Source organism: Zootoca vivipara, chromosome 5, assembly GCF_965207765.1.
Source record: "Zootoca vivipara chromosome 5, rZooViv2.hap1.1, whole genome shotgun sequence".
In the NCBI taxonomy this organism is placed as follows: Eukaryota; Metazoa; Chordata; class Lepidosauria; order Squamata; family Lacertidae; genus Zootoca; species Zootoca vivipara.
The window spans coordinates 89,961,635-89,980,855 of record NC_142588.1 but is presented as its reverse complement, the minus strand read 5'-3'; the positions used below and the strand labels follow the sequence as shown (position 1 = coordinate 89,980,855).

At 48.4% G+C, this 19,221-nt stretch overlaps 1 protein-coding gene across 1 annotated transcript in view; it reads left to right on the top strand.

The window, feature by feature from the left end:
• Positions 1-19,221, top strand: part of FAM131A (family with sequence similarity 131 member A) — a 58,186-nt gene that overhangs the window by 26,276 nt on the left and 12,689 nt on the right. The window contains exons 3-4 of the mRNA XM_035133878.3: positions 11,098-11,191; positions 17,227-17,409. Of these exons, the coding sequence (XP_034989769.2) occupies positions 11,098-11,191; positions 17,227-17,409 (277 nt within the window). The remainder of the gene's footprint in view (positions 1-11,097; positions 11,192-17,226; positions 17,410-19,221) is intronic.

The following is a 19,221-nucleotide window of genomic DNA, read 5'->3' as shown; positions in this document are numbered from 1 at the left end:
CCACTGCTGAAGGAGGGATCTGTGCTCTATCCACTGTGTTTTGGTAGTTAGGTGGTCCATTGAGGTGTGTGTGTGTGTGTGTGTGTGTGTGTTTCAGATGAATACCCGCAGGGTTGGATTTCAGATTGCTGTTTCTGCAGTGAGAGGGTACTCCTGAATCCTGCAAAACAGGGGTGGCTACCCTGTAACCCTGCATATGTTGTTGGACCCCGGTTTGTCTTTATGAATGGCTCCGCCGTGCTTCTTAGCGGGGCAGAGCATCCTGTTAGAAAGGAGCCATCCCTTTGCTACATGTCTCTTTGAGGCCCCAGAGAAAGGGAGCCCCAAATCTTGGATTCGCTCCCCGGGTACTATGACAACACCCTCGAACAACAGCGCAGATGCCGTGTGCCTTAAAATGGCAGGTTTTATAAGCCAGCCTGTTTTGTTATTGTTTCCCTGGCAGTGCTGCTCAGGGTGCAGGTGGAGGTGGGGGTGCTTTCCAGAAGGCACCGGGGGGGGGGATGCAAGAGTGGAAAGACCTGTGCGGCTGCTACCATGAAGCCAAGTCCCACCAAATTCTGCTCTAAGACAGCAACCACATCCCCAAGACTGGGTTCCTTTCACCTTTCTCTCTCGCCATGCAAACGTCACCTGTTGTTCCACAGAACAGCCCAAAAGCAAGTGGCGTGTTCTGAAGGACAAGCCAGCTGTTGGTCTGCAGTCAGGATGACTTTATGGAAAGTGGCTTAAACTTCGTCTAAGTTCTCAGGAGGTGAGAAAACGAGGCCAGGTGCTGGTTGGTGAAAGTGGGGCAGAAGAGCCCAGGGGCTCTCTGCCTGGCCCGTAGCCACACCCCTTAACAAGTCCTGCACCACACTATCCTTATTGTTTTTGCCTGGCTGTGTCGTCAAACTGATTATGCCCCTTGCTCATCTGGACAAAGGATGTGTTGCTCTCTTTGTGTGTGGACTCAGCTATACAGCTGCAAACAAAACGTTTTAAATGTGTAGTGAAGTGCAATACACATATGTGACACTAGATGGCAATAGTGAGCTATGCCAAACTCAATGTATTTTTCAAAATGTTTTTTTATTTTAAAAAATAGCATTTTCACAGCATTTTTTATATGTGCGTATCCACCTCTGTGTGTGTGTGTAGAAACTAATTTCACCAAAGTAAAATTAACATTCATTGCTCTGCCAACTTTAGCCTCTGGCTCCGACACCACTGGCGTATGGTGCTTGCAAGGTTGCCCAGAAAGAAATGTAGCCCACAGGCTGAAGTAGATGTGTCTGTCCCCTTGTAGAACCTTAGATCACATGGGAAACATGTCTCTGTGCCCGTGTAAATACAGCCCCCATGCCCAAGCAACTGTATGGTCCCTATAACTGTTCCTTTAAACAGCAGTAGGATAGCAGCAGTGTTCAGGCAATCAAATTAGTTGCAGCAATAAAGAGCGTTACCTCAGCTGATGATTTCTACATATCAAAACTCTCTTAATAGCACAGGAGCAGCCTAGGGGTGGATCTACACACAGGTGGAAAGACCCTATAAATAAGTCAGAAATAAATTGTTATAACAACAACAACAAAAAGCACTATGGAAAATCTCAAATAATTTTTTTGCTCTCCATCGCCACCTGGTGTTGCATGCTTATAACACATTCAAAACGCTGTTTTTTAAACTAATGTAGCTGAGTCCTAGGTTGCTGCTGGAAATCCTACCAGGCCAGTATCTAGAATTGCCACCAACGGTGAGAGTTTCTGCATGAAATTTAACTGTAAAATTAGTGAAACGCCTTGCTGCAGGAGGTTTGCCTGTGCCCCCACCCACCTTGCTGCCCTGTATTTTGACACCTCTTTAACAATGTTGCAGATAGGGGGGTTTTGGGTGGTGGTGGGAGCTATCTGTTGCTTGAGTGGGAAAGCGAGGCTTTCTATTGTGTTAATTTTTTTCTCTTCGTTTTTGTTCTGCTGTAATAATTTTTTATGGTTATTGTTTGGACTGTGTTTTATTAATGATGTGAGTCACCATGAATGCTCCCTTAAGAGCCGAAACGGCTGGATAGAAATAGTTATTTATTTGCTTGTTTGTTTACTTGCAGATCTGATCCTCTGCTCTTTAGTACAAGTTTTGTATACGCCCAGGGAAAGAGTGCTGGTGATACTAAAAGAATAAAATAATTTAGAATGTGAATGCCAGATTGCAGTAGAAAAATCTCTTTAGGAAAATTGTTTTTAAATTGTGTGTGCGTTTGCTGCCTGCAAGTGCTCCCCAAGCGGGGTGCCTGAGCTCAGCCCGAGAGCACCATTTCACATGCCCAGCTTTGAGGGACTGCAGAGTGCACGGGTTCAGGTTTTCCAGTGCCACCCTACAAATGTGGCAGAAGGCAAATCCTTTGTGGGCAGAAAGTCCTGGGTTCAATTTCTTAAATGTCCAGTTAAACATATTGGGGTATCGATGACAGTGCCTGAGACTTTGAAGCGTGGTCGCAGCTCCAAGTAGACATAAAGGACTCAGTGTTTCTCAAACTTGGGTCTGTGCTGTTGGACTACAACTCCCATCATCCCTAGCTAGCAGGACCAGTGGTCAGGGATTATGGGAGTTGTAGCCCAACAACCACGGGAGAACCCAGTTTGAGAAACACTGAGCTAGAATCTAGTGAATATGCATAGGTCCTACTACAGAATGAATGTGCTACACAGGGAAGTTAAGGTAAGCCAGGTGTGGGGGACCTATGATGCCCCCCGTGTATATTTTTGCCATCAAAACATCCATAATCCTGACCATTTATTTATTTCACAAAGTTTATAGAACTTCCTGACAGTAAGAGCTATTCGACAGTGGAATTTGCTGCCAAGGAGTGTGGTTGAGTCTCCTTCTTTGGAGGTCTTTAAGCGGAGGCTTGACAGCCATCCGTCAGGAATGCTTTGATGGTGTTTCCTGCTTGGCAGGGGGTTGGACTGGATGGCCCTTGTGGTCTCTTCCAACTCTATGATTCTATATACATACTGCATGATTTTAAAAAGAAGCCCTCAAAGCAGTTATGGCTGGGCGAACTGTTCCCAATTGGCCTTGCTGACTGAGGCTGATGGGAGCAAGAAGTCCAGCAACATAATGGAGAACAACAGGTTCCCCATCCCTGAGTGGCGTAATGGTTAGAGCAGAGCATTCCAAACCTTTCATGTCGGTGACACATTTTTTAGACCTGCATCATTTCACAACACAGTCATCTAGTTTTACTAGCAAACCAGAGCTTAAACTGACCTCTTTCCAGCCCCGTGAAGAGTGTGGGGAGTGTTTGCATGACACACCTACAGACTGCAGCTGACACACTAACGTGTCACGACACACAGTTTGGAAAGCTCGGCGTTAGAATGTTGGATTGGATCTGGGAGAGCAGGGTTTGAATCCCCACTCAGCCACTGCTCATTTTACTGGGGTGACCCTGGGCCAATCACCATCTCTTTGCCTAACCTACCTTACAGGGTTGTTGTGAGGATGAAATGGGGAGGAGGAGAACCATGTATGCTGCCTTGAGCTCATTGGAAGGAAAAGGTGGGATAGAAATGAAATAAATAAAATAAATAAAGAATTCCTGGCAGACACCATAAATGCAACAGATGCCTGATTCTCAAGTGGGTTTTCTGCCAGGACCAGAGCCTTAGACCCAAGTCCTGCACCAACATGACTGGACTCTGTAGATGAACATGCCTTGCCCACAGAAAGCTAGCCTGTTGGTGAGCCTTCATCTTGATATGCTAGCTTTCTGTCTGAGAGGATTTTTTATTTTATTTTTTAAAAGAGTGGTATGGTGCAGCAGAGCATTCAGCCATACACAGGGCGCCCCCAGCTTGCAGCCTAACTGTCCAGATGCAAGCTTGCCACCCGGTGGAAAATGAGCACCAAGCCCCTTAACCCCCACACAACCCTGAGCTCCTGCGATGGCCTGTCTCTCTGGCTCGCTAGTTATACTACGTCTCGTGCTGCGCTGACGTCAGTACAAAGCCAGGCCTGTATCCTGGGAGAAATCAGTCCATGGTGACTGGTTGCCATGGAAATGCACCTCGTTGCAAGCTACAAGTCCAGAACCGCTTCGGAAGAAGCCCCTGGCAGTGCCTGCGAGCCGCTGGCGCTGATGCCGGGCCAGGAGGGAGAAGCTGGAAGGGGCAGGTAAGGGTCCTCTAGGAGGGTCTCACAGAAGGGTCCTCGCAGAAGGACCGGCTCCAGGATCTGGCTCCAGGAAAGCTTTTATTCCATGCAGGAGGGACTTGGGGAGAGGGAGGATGGAGCCTGCAAATAAATCTACATGCAGCCGTGGGAATAGGGTCCAAAGTATAGGGCATTGCCCCTTGCTTTCCCCCGCTGTGTATTTAGGCATGTGTCGTGGGGACGGATAGCCGATTAAACGTTTCTCGCAGCAACTTCTGCGCACCTTATTGGCCGTCTCCCTGCGCTGCACCTGCTGCCTTGCGCAACCCCCCACCCTGGAGACGTTTCCACGATATGCTGCTGCTGACCTCACTGCGTGCTGGGAATGGGCCCTGGGTGCGAACTTTGCCCCATTTGTTGTGCATGAGAAGATGTTGTGTGCTTGTGCATGTGTGCGCGAGGCCCAGCTTCACAACTCCTCAAAGCCATCACTTATGTAGCATTTGGGGCTTTGCGTCCTACTCCGTAATTAATTTTTTTAAATAGTTAATGTCGTTCTTGTAGTTTTCACTTATTTATCAGAAGCTACCCGGAGATCTTTATGTGACGGGGCAGGCAAAAAATACCTCAGAAGCTAGGTAAATAATAGATCGTGCCGTTTCCTGGGTAAGAGGTTCTTTTTTAAAGATGTGGTGATGGTACAGATGGATGGATAGCTCTCCTGTCTGCTTTAGTTTTATTTTTATTTAATCCAGATCGGGTGTGTGTTCTCCAAACGAAAATCCTCCTTGCAGGGACCGTTTTCCTTGTAGACATGTATGGGAGTTTTTTTCCAAATAGAAGAAGGGACAATTTTCATTTGTAAGATGTCAGAACACGAAAGGGTTTAAATCAGGCATCCCCAAACCTCGTCCCTCCAGATGTTTTGGACTACAATTCCCATCTTCCCTGACCACTGGTCCTGTTAGCTAGGGCTCTTCTTCTGCTCTCATGGTATAAGGAAACTTCCTAGGTTGCTTTCCCCCAGCATTCCTGATCTGAATCGCCTCTCCCTCTGGCTGCAAAGTTTAGTCAGACCTGAAAGCTTTTTATTTATCATAGCTGCCAAGTTATCCCCTTTTTAAAGGGATTTTCCCTTATGCTGAATAGGCTTCCTCGTGAGAAAAGGGAAAACTTGGCAGCTATGTATTTATGCACCACAGTTCTCATGTCTAGCTTGTCTCTTAAGCACACGGCTGTTGGGAGAGAAGGAGAACCATCAAGTATTTTGTATGTTGAAAACGGGGAGGACATGAATAGCAAGAAATTGCAAGTCAGTTTGTGAGCACTTACGGTAGAAAATGATGCTGTGATTACTAAAACCCAGCATGGGTTTCTCAAAAACAAGTCATGCCAGACAAATCTCATTTCTTTTCTTGATAGAGTTACAAGCTTAGTGGATCAGGGAAACACTGTGGACGTAGAGTATCTCTATTTCAGTAAGGCTTTTGACAAAGCCCCCCCATGATATTCTTGGGGAAGAGCTGGTAAAGTGTGGAGTGGACGAGGTAGTTGTTAGGTGGGTTTGTAGCAGGTTGACTGACCGAATGCAAAGAATGCTCACTAACAGTTCCTCATAATCCTGGGGGAAAGTGACAAGAGGGTGACTGCAGGGTTCTTCCCTGGGACAGTTGTTGTTCCTCGTCTTTATAAGCTACTTGGATGAAGGAATTCAGGGGATGCTCATGAAATTTGCGGATGACACCAATTTGGGAAGGGTAGCTAATGCCTCAGAAGACAGCTGTCTGTAGCGTTTGCACCCTATTCTGTTCTTTTGCTACAGATTATTAAGGTGTCCTTGTCTTGTGGGTTTGAGCTGACCCAAACGTTGGTTCCGCAAGTTTCAACCCCTGAGCTGTTCTTCCCAGAGAGAGGGTGGGAACCATCACATTCCACATAAGAGAGAGATGCACGGCTTAGCTTCATTTTTTTGCTAAACCTTCTCTCCACCACTGCAGACGCTTCTTCCAGGGCCCATGTGTCAAGATACTTTAATGACTGAAGCATTACCCATTATTGTGCTTTCTGTTTTCCCTTCTATCATTCTCAATCGTTCTGCCACACACAGAGAGAGAGTAGGTGTCTTGTTTCCGTTGAGGTCCCTGATAAAAATCATCACAGCGCCTTGTTCATTACACCCAGCTGCCTCTCCACCCCAGGGACTGGCAGCTTGGCAGGTACAAACACGGAGCACCTCGGCTCCTTTCCTTGCCGCTTTCTGCACATCAAGCTGAGCAGCCACCCACTCTACCGTCCTTGGGCTGCTTTGAAACAGCAGGATGCTTCCACGCAGGAAGGGATCCATCCCCAGTTCAGTGCTGTGAACATCGTGCTGTAATTTATCCTTCCCTCTCCTCTCCTGGCCCTCCTTCTGTTGTCCTCCCCATTGCCAAAATTTAGATCGTCATCTACCCGGGGTCAGGGACCTGTCTTTTTTTTTTAACTTATGCAACTCTCCAAAGAGACATGTACAGTGATATTATTAAGTTGCAGCAGTGTGGAGTGTTGTTCTCTTGACATCTTCAGCCACTCCATTCCATTCCCCCATTGTCGCCGATTTTCCATTCTCTCTCACACCACCCCTCGCAGTCAGGAAGAATTCGGTGCTCTCTGAGCATGCTTAGTCCTAAATGGACTGTTAAGGATTCCCCTTCCCCTATTTTGGAGTTGGGTGCAAAAGTGTGGGATGGACACACTTGTGGCACTGACTCGCATCAACATGAAAATCTTGGAATTTGCCACTGATTATTACACAACGGTTCTTGCATCGGTCCCTGGAGTAATTTCTTGGGCAGAGGGCAGTCCAGACTCAGAGGCAGGAGAGGAAAGGGGCCAGTTGACACAGATGAGGCAGGCTGCTGAAGAATCCAGGGAATCCCCCCTCTCCTGCTGTGACCATTTCCCTGGTCTCCCAGAACACACAGAGAAATGAAGAGGGCAGAGCGAGGAGAGGCAAGATGACAGAGCCTTCGGCTGCTGGGGAAGGAACCGAGGGAGGAGACTTAGGGAGCATTGGGAAGTCAGGGACCTTCAGTCCTATCAACGGCTTCATTGGGGCCAGAACAACTGGGAGGAGCTGCTGTGACCACTAGGCCTGCTTGTGTGCAAGGGTTATTTGCAGCCTGCTGCTGCTGCTGCAACTCATGCATTCTTTACCCGCTATTGCAAATCATTCATGAAAATGGATCCTTATGTCAGCCTCTTTGAAGGCGCAAAGGGTCTCATCGTGATCAGGGAACCCAACCCTGGGTAGATCCAGGCTTCTCTAACTGGGTTGCATAAACCGCCAGCATCAATGAGGGATTTTGCACACTGCGGTGAAATATATGATCAATAGGTGGATAATCATTAATGGGAAGTTGACACATGAGATGAAAGATGTTTTGAACATTGCCTAGGCAATATGCATTGCCCTCAAGCAGAGAATATGCACAGGGACTGGTCAGTCTGCACACAGCCAGATTGAGACTCTCCATTTGTGCACATTGCTCTCTGGGGTCACTTGTCCATGGATTAAATGGGCAGTGAGTTAAGTCTCCTGGCTGTGCTCTGAGTGCATGCCCATTCTCCCCTCCTGCATGTGAAGGTGTGTGGATATCTAGTTACCTTTTCCACTCAGCTAAAGCACCGAGCCTCTTGGGCTTGCTGATCGGAAGGTTGGCAGTTCGATTCTGCATGATTGGGTGAGCTCCCGTTGCTCTATCCTAGCTTCTGCCAACCTAGCATTTCAAAAGCATACCAGTGCAAGTAGATAAATAGGTAAGGTTAGGTTTGTGGCGGGAAGGTTACCTTTACCTTTAACTAACCATAACATGTATTTTTGCTGGCTGGTCAACTTTTGTTAAACTGATCAATGATAAATTCTCAGTGAGTGTCCCTGGAATTAACAGAAGAAACTCAAGGATCCTTATTCACTAGCGAAATCTTTTTCCTCATCGCCTTCAGAAGGGGACACCCTTTGGAGCAGAGGTTCCCAAAGTGGGTGGTACTGTCCCCTGGTGGGTGGTGAGATTATCTAGAGGGTGCTAAGAGGCAAGGGGGCAGCACGGCGCCAATGAAGGTGTGGATGACTATTGAACTTTGAGAAGCCTCTAACTTTGGATCAAGTTCAGAGGTTGGATGGCGATCGGTCATGGACGCTTTAGCTCAAGGGTTGGCAAACTAAGGCCCACGGGCTGGATCAGGCCCAATTGCCTTCAGGATCTGGCCCGCGGACTGTCCGTGGATCGGTGTGGGGATTCTGTTCGTTCGGGCTGCGTCATTTCCCACCCTGCGCCATTCCACACACCCCCTCTCACACACCACAGTGGCGGCACCTCCTCCCTCCCTCTCCCTGGCTTCTCCCCGCCCTGCCTAGAGGAGGAAGGGGGCTGAGCTGAGCTGGCTGAGCGCCACTTTAAGCAGCCCCTCTCCGGTGCCAGCCCTTTCGCGCCACTCATCTTCCCACCGCTGCCGCCGCCACCCTACTGCTCCTGTGGGCCAGAAAGCAGAGTGGACGAGCTCACTCTGCCTACCCACAAGAAGCAGCAGTGGCGGCAGCAGCCCCTGGGAAGGCAAGCGCAGTGGCTGGGGTGGGGGGAGGACTACTTGCCCCCCTGCCTCTTCTTCAAGCTCCCCTCCCCTGGTGCCACTTCTCCGGCCCGCCACAAGGTCTGAGGGACAGTAGACCGGCCCGCAGTTAAAACAAATTTGCTGACCCTGCTTTAGCTGAGATTCCTGTATTGCAGGGGGTGGACTAGATGACCCTAGGAGTCCCTCCCAGCTCTACAATTCTATGGTTCTGTGATTGTTACTATTTTGAGTTTTAGGATCACAGAATTGGGAGGAACCCTGCGGGTCATCTAGTTAACTCCCTGCAATGCAGGAATCTCAACACACAGTCCCCCCCCATCCAATTTGAAATCATTTTTCGTGTCCTCTTCCTTTGTGGGCTGTGCAAATAGCTTTTCTGAATAATGCCCTTTATCGTGGAGGGCAGGAGGCACTGGGAATGAGTTTGTGGAGCCAGGGGCCAGGGCTAGAAAAAGTCCAGGAATCGCTGCTTCAGAGCTTCTTGGCAGGTGTTGAGAGGCAGAGAGAGGGAGCATAGAGTGCTTAGCTTCTGGCTGACCAGCTTAGTACCCTCCAGGTGTTTCAGTTGGACTAAATGACCCTCAGGGTCCCCTTCCAATTCTATGATTCTAATTCCCATCAGCCGCAGCCAGTATGGCCAGTGATCAGGGACTATGGGAGTTCAGACATAGCTGCCAAGTTTTCCCTTTTCTCACGAGGAAGCCTATTCAGCATAAGGGAAAATCCCTGTAAAAAAGGGATAACTTGGCAGCTATGAGTTCAGAACACCCAGAGAGCAGCATTTAGGCTATCCTTGGTCTAAGCTGGAGTTAGCTGAAACTGGGTGGGGAGCCCTATGGAGGGGCTGCAACAGCTGTTCCCTGGAGATCTGTTGAGTGTAGGAGCCCGTTCCCTTCCAGTAAGCTGCACTAGTACGTCTCTATATTGATATTTACAAGAACAGCTTAAGTCTCTCCAGGGCTCTTCTGATCTAAATGAAATGAAACCCTGTTAACCCTGCCACTGTGGATTGTCTCAGGGAAGTGAAGCAGACACAGAACTATATATTCAGATTTATGTATTTTAAACAGGGTTACGACCTTTAAGCAGTTCAATTAAAAGATTAATCAATTAAAGCTTCAATTGGTGAATTAATCAACGCTCCGCTTTGCTTAGCAAAGGCAAATTTCAATCAATGGGGCCGAGGGTTCGCAACACGTTTATTTATTTCCCCTTGTGCTCTTCTGACATTACTCCCGTGTAAGAAGTATGGACGAGGTTTTGGTCCTTAAATTTAATCTGTTGATCAATCAGCTAAAGTGATTAATCAGCATCTTTCTTTTGTAATTGGTTGGTCCACTTGTATTTATGAGCCACATTCAATACCAATTGACAGCTGACCCAAAAAACAAAACCAGGAGCAGGTCAAGTTTTGATTTGGGGGCTTTTTCTTTGGGGCTGTTGCTGAACCAACATTTTTTAAAAAACCCAAATCACCCCTACTTCCTGGTACTGCACCCCTACTTCCTGGTACCCTGGAGGTGTGTGGCACTGTGGTCTAAACCACTGAGCTTCTTGGGCTTGCTGATCAGAAGGTCAGCGGTTCAAATCCCCGTGACAGGGTGAGCTCCTGTTGCTTTGTCCCAGCTTCTGCCAACCTAGCAGTTCAAAAGCACACCAGTGCAAATAAATAAATAGGTACCGCTGCGGCAGGAAGGTAAACAGTGTTTTCATGCACTCTGGCCTCCATCATGGTGTTCTGTGGCACCAGAAGCGGTTTAGTCATGCTGATCACATGACCCGGAAAGCTATCTGTAGAAAATGCCAGCTCCCTTGGCCTGAAAGTGAGATGAGCACCGCAACCCCATAATCACCTTTGACTTGACTCAACCATCCAGGGGTCCTTTACTCTTTTTTTTTTTTTTACCCCCCGGAGTATTCTGGCTCCACCTCCAAGGCCCACCCAGCGACCAGATTTTTTTATTTCCGGAGTTGTTGGTGAGACTTATTCCAGTGGTTCTCAAACTACCCCTCTCTGCAGACCAGTCTGCAATTCCTGGTGGTCTCTTGCCAGGCCACTAAATGGTTTTTCTGCCTGCCATTGATTTTTTCTGAAAATTGCAATGCACTGAGCTGGATGCTGCATGATATTTAAGTGTATTTTTATTGCTGCTTTTATTTTTTACACATTGCATTTTATTGTATAACAGGTTGAATTCCGTAGAATGTCCTCCTTCAGCTCTATGGAAAAACGAACCACCCTATACACAGACACACAGGGAGGGCCACAGACCCATACATACCCTACAACTAGACATCTGTCTGAGCCCTCTTTGAGGCAACCTCTGACCTCACTGTCTTTTTCTCTTGTAGGTAAATGTTGAAGACACTGTCGAAATGTTACCCAAGTCCCGGCGAGCGCTCACCATCCAAGAAATCGCGGCCCTCGCCCGGTCCTCGTTGCACGGTAAGGGGCTAGGATTGGAGTTTGATGGGGGTTTCTCCATTTCTGGGGAAAACAACAACACTGGGCCTCATTTCAGTCACTGTATGCTCTGTATTTCTTTCCCACTGGAAGCTCAAGGCAACTAGCAGCATCCAAGCAAGAATAAGGCAAGAGTAAAACTCATTTAATCCTACTGGCTCAACTTTCCTACTTGATGGGCTGCTTCCAGGTGTCTTGTTTATTGAGCACCCATCCTGATTTGTTTACAGGGAGGTTAGACGACTAAGCAAGCTCAATCCTTTGCTTTAAAGCATATTTCCCTGTCACTTTCCTTACAGCAAAAAGTCTATGGGGGGGGGAGTGGATTTTTAGCGCAAGATGTCCCAATCCACTATAGCTGCGCAAAACTGAATTTGACGGCATGTGATTGAATCCTACTTGAAAATAGCGACATACAGTGGATACACACCGTACATTTAAGGCACATTTCATTCCTAGAGAATCCTAGAAACTGTACAGTTCCCAGCACTCTTAAGAGATTAGAGTTCCCAGGATTCTTGGGGCAGGGCAGAGATGTGCTTTAAATATATGTTGTATACACTGCCAAAGTCTCAGCTGCAATCATTAAGGGTGCACTGCTGGAGGGAATTTGCTGCCCCCTGCTCCCCTTCACCGCTTTCGAGAATTGGACAGCCCGTGCAACCCTGAATTAAGACTGTCTTCTGGCTTGTGAGTAGGAAAGTCCCAGGCCTTTGGCTTTCAAATACAGTGGTACCTTGGATCTCAAACTTAATCTGTTCTGGAAGTCCGTTCCAAAACCAAACCGTTCCAAAACCAAGGCGTGCTTTCCCATAGAAAGTAATGCAAAATGGATTAATCCGTTCTAGACTTTTAAAAACAACCCCTAAAACAGCAATTTAACATGAATTTTGCTATCTAACGAGACCATTGATCCATAAAATGAAAGCAATAATCAATGTGTTGTTGTTGTTGTTTAGTCGTTTAGTCGTGTTCGACTCTTCGTGACCCCATGGACCAGAGCACGCCAGGCACTCCTGTCTTCCACTGCCTCCCGCAGTTTGGTCAAACTCATGTTCGTAACTTCGAGAACACTGTCCAACCATCTCGTCCTCTGTCGTCCCCTTCTCCTTGTGCCCTCAATCTTTCCCAACATAAGGGTCTTTTCCAGGGAGTCTTCTCTTCTCATGAGGTGGCCAAAGTATTGGAGCCTCAGCTTCAGGATCTGTCCTTCCAGTGAGCACTCGGGGCTGATTTCCTTCAGAATGGAGAGGTTTGATCTTCTTGCAGTCCATGGGACTCTCAAGAGTCTCCTCCAGCACCATAATTCAAAAGCATCAATTCTTCGGCGATCAGCCTTCTTTATGGTCCAGCTCTCACTTCCATACATCACTACTGGGAAAACCATAGCTTTAACTATACGGACCTTTGTCGGCAAGGTGATGTCTCTGCTTTTTAAGATGTTGTCTACGTTTGTCATTGCTTTTCTCCCAAGAAGCAGGCGTCTTTTAATTTCGTGACTGCTGTCACCATCATAGCTGCCAAGTTTTCCCTTTTCTCATGAGGAAGCCTATTCAGCATAAGGGAATTTCCCTTAAAAAAAGGGAGAACTTGGCAGCTATGGTCACAATCTGCAGTTATCAAGGAGCCCAGGAAAGTAAAATCTCTCACTGCCTCCATTTCTTCCCCTTCTATTTGCCAGGAGGTGATGGGACCAGTGCATAGCTGCCAAGTTATCCCTTTTTTAAAGGGATTTTCCCTTATGCTGAATAGGCTTCCTCACGAGAAAAGGGAAAACTTGGCAGCTATGGACCAGTGGCCATGATCTTGGTTTTTTTTTTATGTTGAGCTTCAGACCAGCCCAGAGGCACATTGGCACTTTAATTATATTGTCATTGTTTTTACTAAGAATGCGAATTTTCTTTAAATTATACAACCCATCTTCTGACCCACCAGGAAACCCTTTCTGCATAGATTGGTTTGCCGTGGATGGATTCATCTGCCAAGACTCAAGAGTCCTTGTACCACCTCCTCCCCCCCTCCCCCCTCCTCCTCCTAGCATTCTGTAACATGGTCTAATTTCAGTTAATACTGGAGGATAAACAGAGGTCTTAGGCCTACCTGTTTGCCCCCCCCCCCCAATTTGAGCGGCCTCCTACAATGCACCCATACTTTCCCATAGGCGAACATTGCAGTGGAACATCTGTAATGGCCTTTTGGGCATCTTGCCCACCATTATTGAGCTTCTGGGCTCTTGATAGGCTTCCGAGAAAACCTAGGATTTCATAGAAACACAGTTTGAAAAACACCAAATCATATCATTCCAAACACATTGGGCCAGCATTTCTCAAACCACTTTCCTAGGGGCTGTGCAGACCACTTAATAAACATCTTTTCTTCAATGGCGACAGCAACCTTAAAATCAGTGCTGCGTTATGAAAACTGTGGGCCCTGTGTTTCGGAGATAGGCCTCTAACTAGTAGAGTTTAATGGAAAAATTAGTACACTCCACCAGTATCTTATTATGAATATCACAGGCTCTATGCCCAGGACCTTAGTGGTGTATTTGGGCAAAATAGTCAGAATCTTCATTGTCAGAGAAGAAAAAAAACCCAAATCCAGTGCCATTTACCAATCTTATTAGCTGTTCTGCAGACCCCTTTAAACACCTGAAGACCACCAGTGGTCTAAGGACCACAGTTTGAGAACCTCTGTATTTACAACCCAACTTCCCTCCAAGGAGCTCAAGGTGGCATTGATGTTTGCAACTGTGTGTCTCAAGAGAAAATGGAGTGCGTCTCCTAAAGCGAAGTCAAGCTGCTGCATTAGCAGCACTGAAGTGACCTCCCCAGGCCACAAGCCTGAGCAGTGTGTATGGAGGTCCTGGGCTGCCCAGATGACAAGACTCCCCTCTCGTCCTCACTGATGTGGTCCAAAGGAAAGCAGAGCACCAGCAGACGTTTGGCACCAGCTTGGCTACAGGAATTGCTGGAAGGAGGCATACAAGGTGCCACCCAACCATCTTAGGGACTCCACTTCAAATCTGTGTAAGATCTACTCCTCAGCCTTTTCTTCTCCCGAAGATATCCCACAAGACAGTGGAGGTTTAGGACAGGGGTCGGCAAGGCTTACCTTGCGGTTCACTTCTGCGGAGCCCCCTCTGTGGGCCAGATCGCAGGTGCGCATGAGTGCACGTGCCCGCAATTTCCGGCATCTGCGTCTGCGCAGACGCAATTTCCGGTGCCGCGAAAGCAAGTCCCTGCACCGTGCTGCGCCGATTTAGCGCAGCACGCGGGGACTCGCTGAGCAGGTGATCGGTTCATGGGCAGCTCATGGGCCAGTAAAATGACCCCCGTGGGCTGCTTGTGGCCCATGGGCCTTAGGTTGCCGACCCCTGGTTTAGGGTCAGAGTTTTCCTTCTCCTAGATGGGCTTCCTTCCCAGATTGACAAGCCCCACCTGCCCCTCACTTCCCTCTACAGCATGTGCAGAAACTGCCTTCTTGACTGTTGGACCCACTATTGATCACTGCTTGTTTTATTCTCACAACAACTCTGTAAGGTTGGTTAGGCTGAGAGGTGGTGACCGGCCCTCTTGGCTAAGTGTGGATTTGAACCCTGTTCTCCCAGAGTCCTACTCTGGCACTATAACCATTATACTGCGTTGGCTGTACAACTCTCAGAACTGAAAAGGACAGGCCAGTTCCCAGTCAAATAAGGGAACCCAAGTTAGCTCTGAACGTTATGGGACCCCTTACAAATGTTGCTGAGAGTTTCAGCTCTGCATAGCTTGATTTCTCTGTTTTTTACGTCAATCAACCAAGGGCACGTTGCATGACAAAGAGCCGGTGAATTGTCAATGAGCGGATTTCTCGTGTTACATTATCCCACCGATCATTATGTCTCAATGCATGTGCGAAGCTGCTATAATCAGTTATTGCAGATCACTGCCTTTTAAATACGCCCAAGATAATTATCCGGCAACAGGGAAGGCAAGCCAGCGAGGTAATACGCCAGCTGTAGCTCGTCTGTCACCTATTACATGATACCTGTCACTGGAACTGAATGTGTGACATCCCAAGTGGCAAATACTTTCAGAAGGGATGCGCACAGGCTATAAATTCCAAAGCGCAGCTCTAAGTCAGATTTCCATGGCTTGGATTTGCTAAGCAAAGGGGCTGTAATCCTTCTCAGGCTGAATTGTGCAGAGAGAGAGGCTTGGGGTACATGTGCAGCAAAAAATGAAAGGCACAAATACAGGATGGGAGACACCTGGCTTGAGAGCAGTACATGTGAAAAGGATCTAGGAGTCTTGGTAGACCACAAACTTGACATGAGTCAGCAGTGTGATGCAGCAGCTAAAAAAGCCAATGCAATTCTGGGCTGCATCAATAGGAGTATAGCATCTAGATCAAGGGAAGTAATAGTACCACTGTATTCTGCTCTGGTCAGACCTCACCTGGAGTACTGTGTCCAGTTCTGGGCACCACAGTTCAAGAAGGATACTGATAAGCTGGAACGTGTCCAGAAGAGGGCAACCAAAATGGTCAAAGGCCTGGAAACGATGCCTTATGAGGAACAGCTTAGGGAGCTGGGTATGTTTAGCCTGGAGAAGAGAAGGTTAAGGGGTGATATGATAACCATGTTCAAATATATAAAAGGATGTCATATAGAGGAGGGAGAAAGGTTGTTTTCTGCTGCTTCAGAGAAGCGGACACGGAGCAACGGATTCAAACTACAAGAAAGAAAATTCCACCTAAACATTAGGAAGAACTTCCTGACAGTAAGAGCTGTTCGGCAGTGGAATTTGCTGCCAAGGAGTGTGGTGGAGTCTCCTTCTTTGGAGGTCTTTAAGCAGAGGCTTGACAGCCATCTGTCAGGAATGCTTTGATGGTGTTTCCTGCTTGGCAGGGGGTTGGACTGGATGGCCCTTGTGGTCTCTTCCAACTCTATGATTCTATGATTCTATGATGTGATCAGGGAGGGAGGCTGAGGCTGGGGCTGAGCTGAGCTGAGCTGTTCCCCTTCAGACTGCATGGCCTGGACCAGCTTATGCCCTCCAGGTGTTTGGGTCTACAAAATAGTCCACAGTCAGAGGCAGCATTCCTCTGAATACCAGCAGCTAGAAACTGCAGGAGGCAGAACGGCTCTTGTGCTAGGACCCTTCATGAGGGATTCCCACAGGGATCTGCTTGGCCACTGTTAGAACAGGATGCTGAACTACATGGCCCCCTGGTTCTTATGCACAACTCCCATTAAGTCCAGCCAGCATGGAGTTGGTGCCTTCTTAATTTTATCCAAGTGGATGGCTCAGCTGGTTAGAGTGTGGTGTTGATAACGCCAAGGTTGCAGGTTTGATCCTTGTATGGGACAGCTTCATATTCCTGCAATGCAGGGGGTTAGAGCAGATGATCCTTGGGGTCCCTTTCAACTCTACAATCTGTGATTCTATCACCTGCAGAGCACCAGACTGATGAAGGCTGATGTGGATGGTTGCATTTTTTTTAAAAAAAGTTCCATTACTGTATATTAAAAAGCAAAGACACACAACTTATAAGATTATTTAAAAATAATAACAAGTGCTGAACTCTTCCCAGCTGCTTCTGCTGTTCCTAAAGTCATGGTTTGGGAAAGGCTTCTAGGGCTGGAAGGTGAGGCAAGGCAAGTGGAAAAAGCCATTGCCTGATGGACAGCAGAAAGTCTCTCTCTCTCACACCCAGCCCCCCCCCATGTGGGTTTCCTGCTGAAGGCCATCGCTGCATGTTTTGGGCAGGAGGAGATAGTCGGGGTGATTTAACATGTGACGGAGCATGACATCTAGTTGGCTCTTTTTATAAGGATGCCCTTTCAGCCGTTCCTTATCAGGGTGCCTCTTCAGTCACGGGGTCTGGCTTCCACCCAAGGAGTCCGTGTCGCGGTGTGTGCCAGCATCTCTGGAGCATCTCCATTTGCAGAATGGAGAGTTTCACCGCAAAGTGGAACCACGGATCATCTCAGCAGCTCCGGGGCATCCCCTCTAACCCTGCTTGCTCCATTGCAGGTATTTCACAGGTGGTGAAGGATCATGTGACCAAGCCCACGGCCATGGCTCAAGGCAGGGTGGCCCACCTCATCGAGTGGAAGGGCTGGTGCAAGCCCATGGACTCGCCGGTGGCTCTGGAAAGCACGTTCAACTCCTATTCGGACCTCAGCGAAGGAGAGCAGGAGGCCAGGTTCGCTGCAGGTAGGAACCGCCTGCGAGAGAGGGGAAAGTAGGCAGCGTGGGGTGTGGCGTCAGGTTGGGGGCTTATCTGCTGTACAGACACAGAAATGATGTGCCTTTCTACTCTGAGGCTGCAGGGCAGGGAACACTTATAAAGAGAGCCTGCTGGGGTCAGGCCAATGGCCCATCTTATGCAGCATCTTGTTCTCACAGTGGTCAACCAGTTGCCCAAGGGAATTGCAAGTGGGAATTGCAACATATCCTGTCCTGTGCAGAGGAGGGTCTGGAAACCAAGCCTGATGAGGAACGGTTGAGGGAGTTGGGTATGTTTCACCTGGAAAAGACAAGAGTGAGAGGAGACAGGATAGCCACCTTCAAATATCTCAAGGGCTCTCGCATGGAGGGTGGAGCAAGGTTGTTTTTTCCTGCTCCGGAAGGTAGGACCTGAACCAAGGCTTCCAGTTACAAGAAAGGAGATTCCAACTAAACATCAGGAAGAACTTTCTGACAGTAAGAGCTGTTCAACAGTGGAATGGACTCCCTGGGAAGGTTGTGGACTGCCCTTTGTTTTTTAAGCAGAGGATGGATCTGTCAGAGCTGTGATCCTTGCATTGCAGTGGATTCGGCCAGATGACCCTCAGGGTCCCTTCCAATTAAACAATTCTGTGGTACTACATGTGACATCAGGGGAAGGCCAGGCAGGGATATGACTTCCAATGCCCAATCAGGAGCCTTAAAGTGCACTCCTGTCAGTTGATTGGCACTCACTTCATGCCCACTGGGATGGGCTGAGTTGCAGTACTCCATAGCCAGCCAATCCCAGCAGAAAGCAGAGCTTGAACTTGGCACCTGTCAGCTGATCAGCACTAACTCCAAGCCCAGCTAGACTGGATTTGGCTCCTTCCTTGTGGCCCAGCTTGCCATTCACCAAAGAAAAAATGGGTCCCCTGATGCCCTAGTGACCTCAGGTCAAAATGGCTTGCTGGGGGAAGGGCAGGATCTCGCCCACTGGCTGGACCCAGTCCCCACCCCCAGTATATAGGATTGTGATGATCAGGCAGTCACAAGGGGGTAGGGGGTGAGAGTGGAGAAAGGCCAGTGTAAGCTTGCTTACCTGCTGCAGGTGCTCTTGCAAGTCCGCCGCCGCCCGACCTAAATGCCAATTTGTACACTGCGGACGGGCGATTTCCCTGCTTCTCTGTCGGCCAAACCTCAGAAGCCATGGGCACGGCACAATAAAAATGTCTGTTTGCTTTGGAGAGAAATACATAACGCCACATTTTGGCACCAGGCAAAGCTGCTGACTCTGCACCAAAACTCTGCTTCCGTCCGCTCAGAACCCTCAATTCAGTTCTCTGTTTTCCAGATCATTTTGATTGACACAAAGCAATTTCTCAATGCATGCGTAGGGACATTTCTGCTAGCCTCTCTCAGGGAGCAAAGGTTTTAAAAGTGGGTTGGTGGCGCTACAGGGAGGGGTGCCTCAGGGCCGGCATTCGACAAGCTGTGCTGGCCCTAGGTGCGACAGCGGCTGTGCCATCCTAGCTGCCCCCTTGGTGCCACCTCCTGTGCCAGCAGTGGAGGCCGGCTGTGTCCTTGTAGGAGCTCGGCCAAATGCAAGGCCAGGAGCTGAGTCACCCAAAGGATCCAGGAACCAGGGGGAAAGAGCCAGCGAGAGGGAACAATTAGCTCCCTCTCACCCGCTGCCCCTCTCCATTCACCCTGAGAGCTGTGCCCTTCGAGGGCCTGGCAAAGCAAAGTAATCATCCCAAACAACAGAGCGGTTGTCTTCCTGACCGCAAAGTCCCAACTTTGGGAACAAAAGGACTGTCA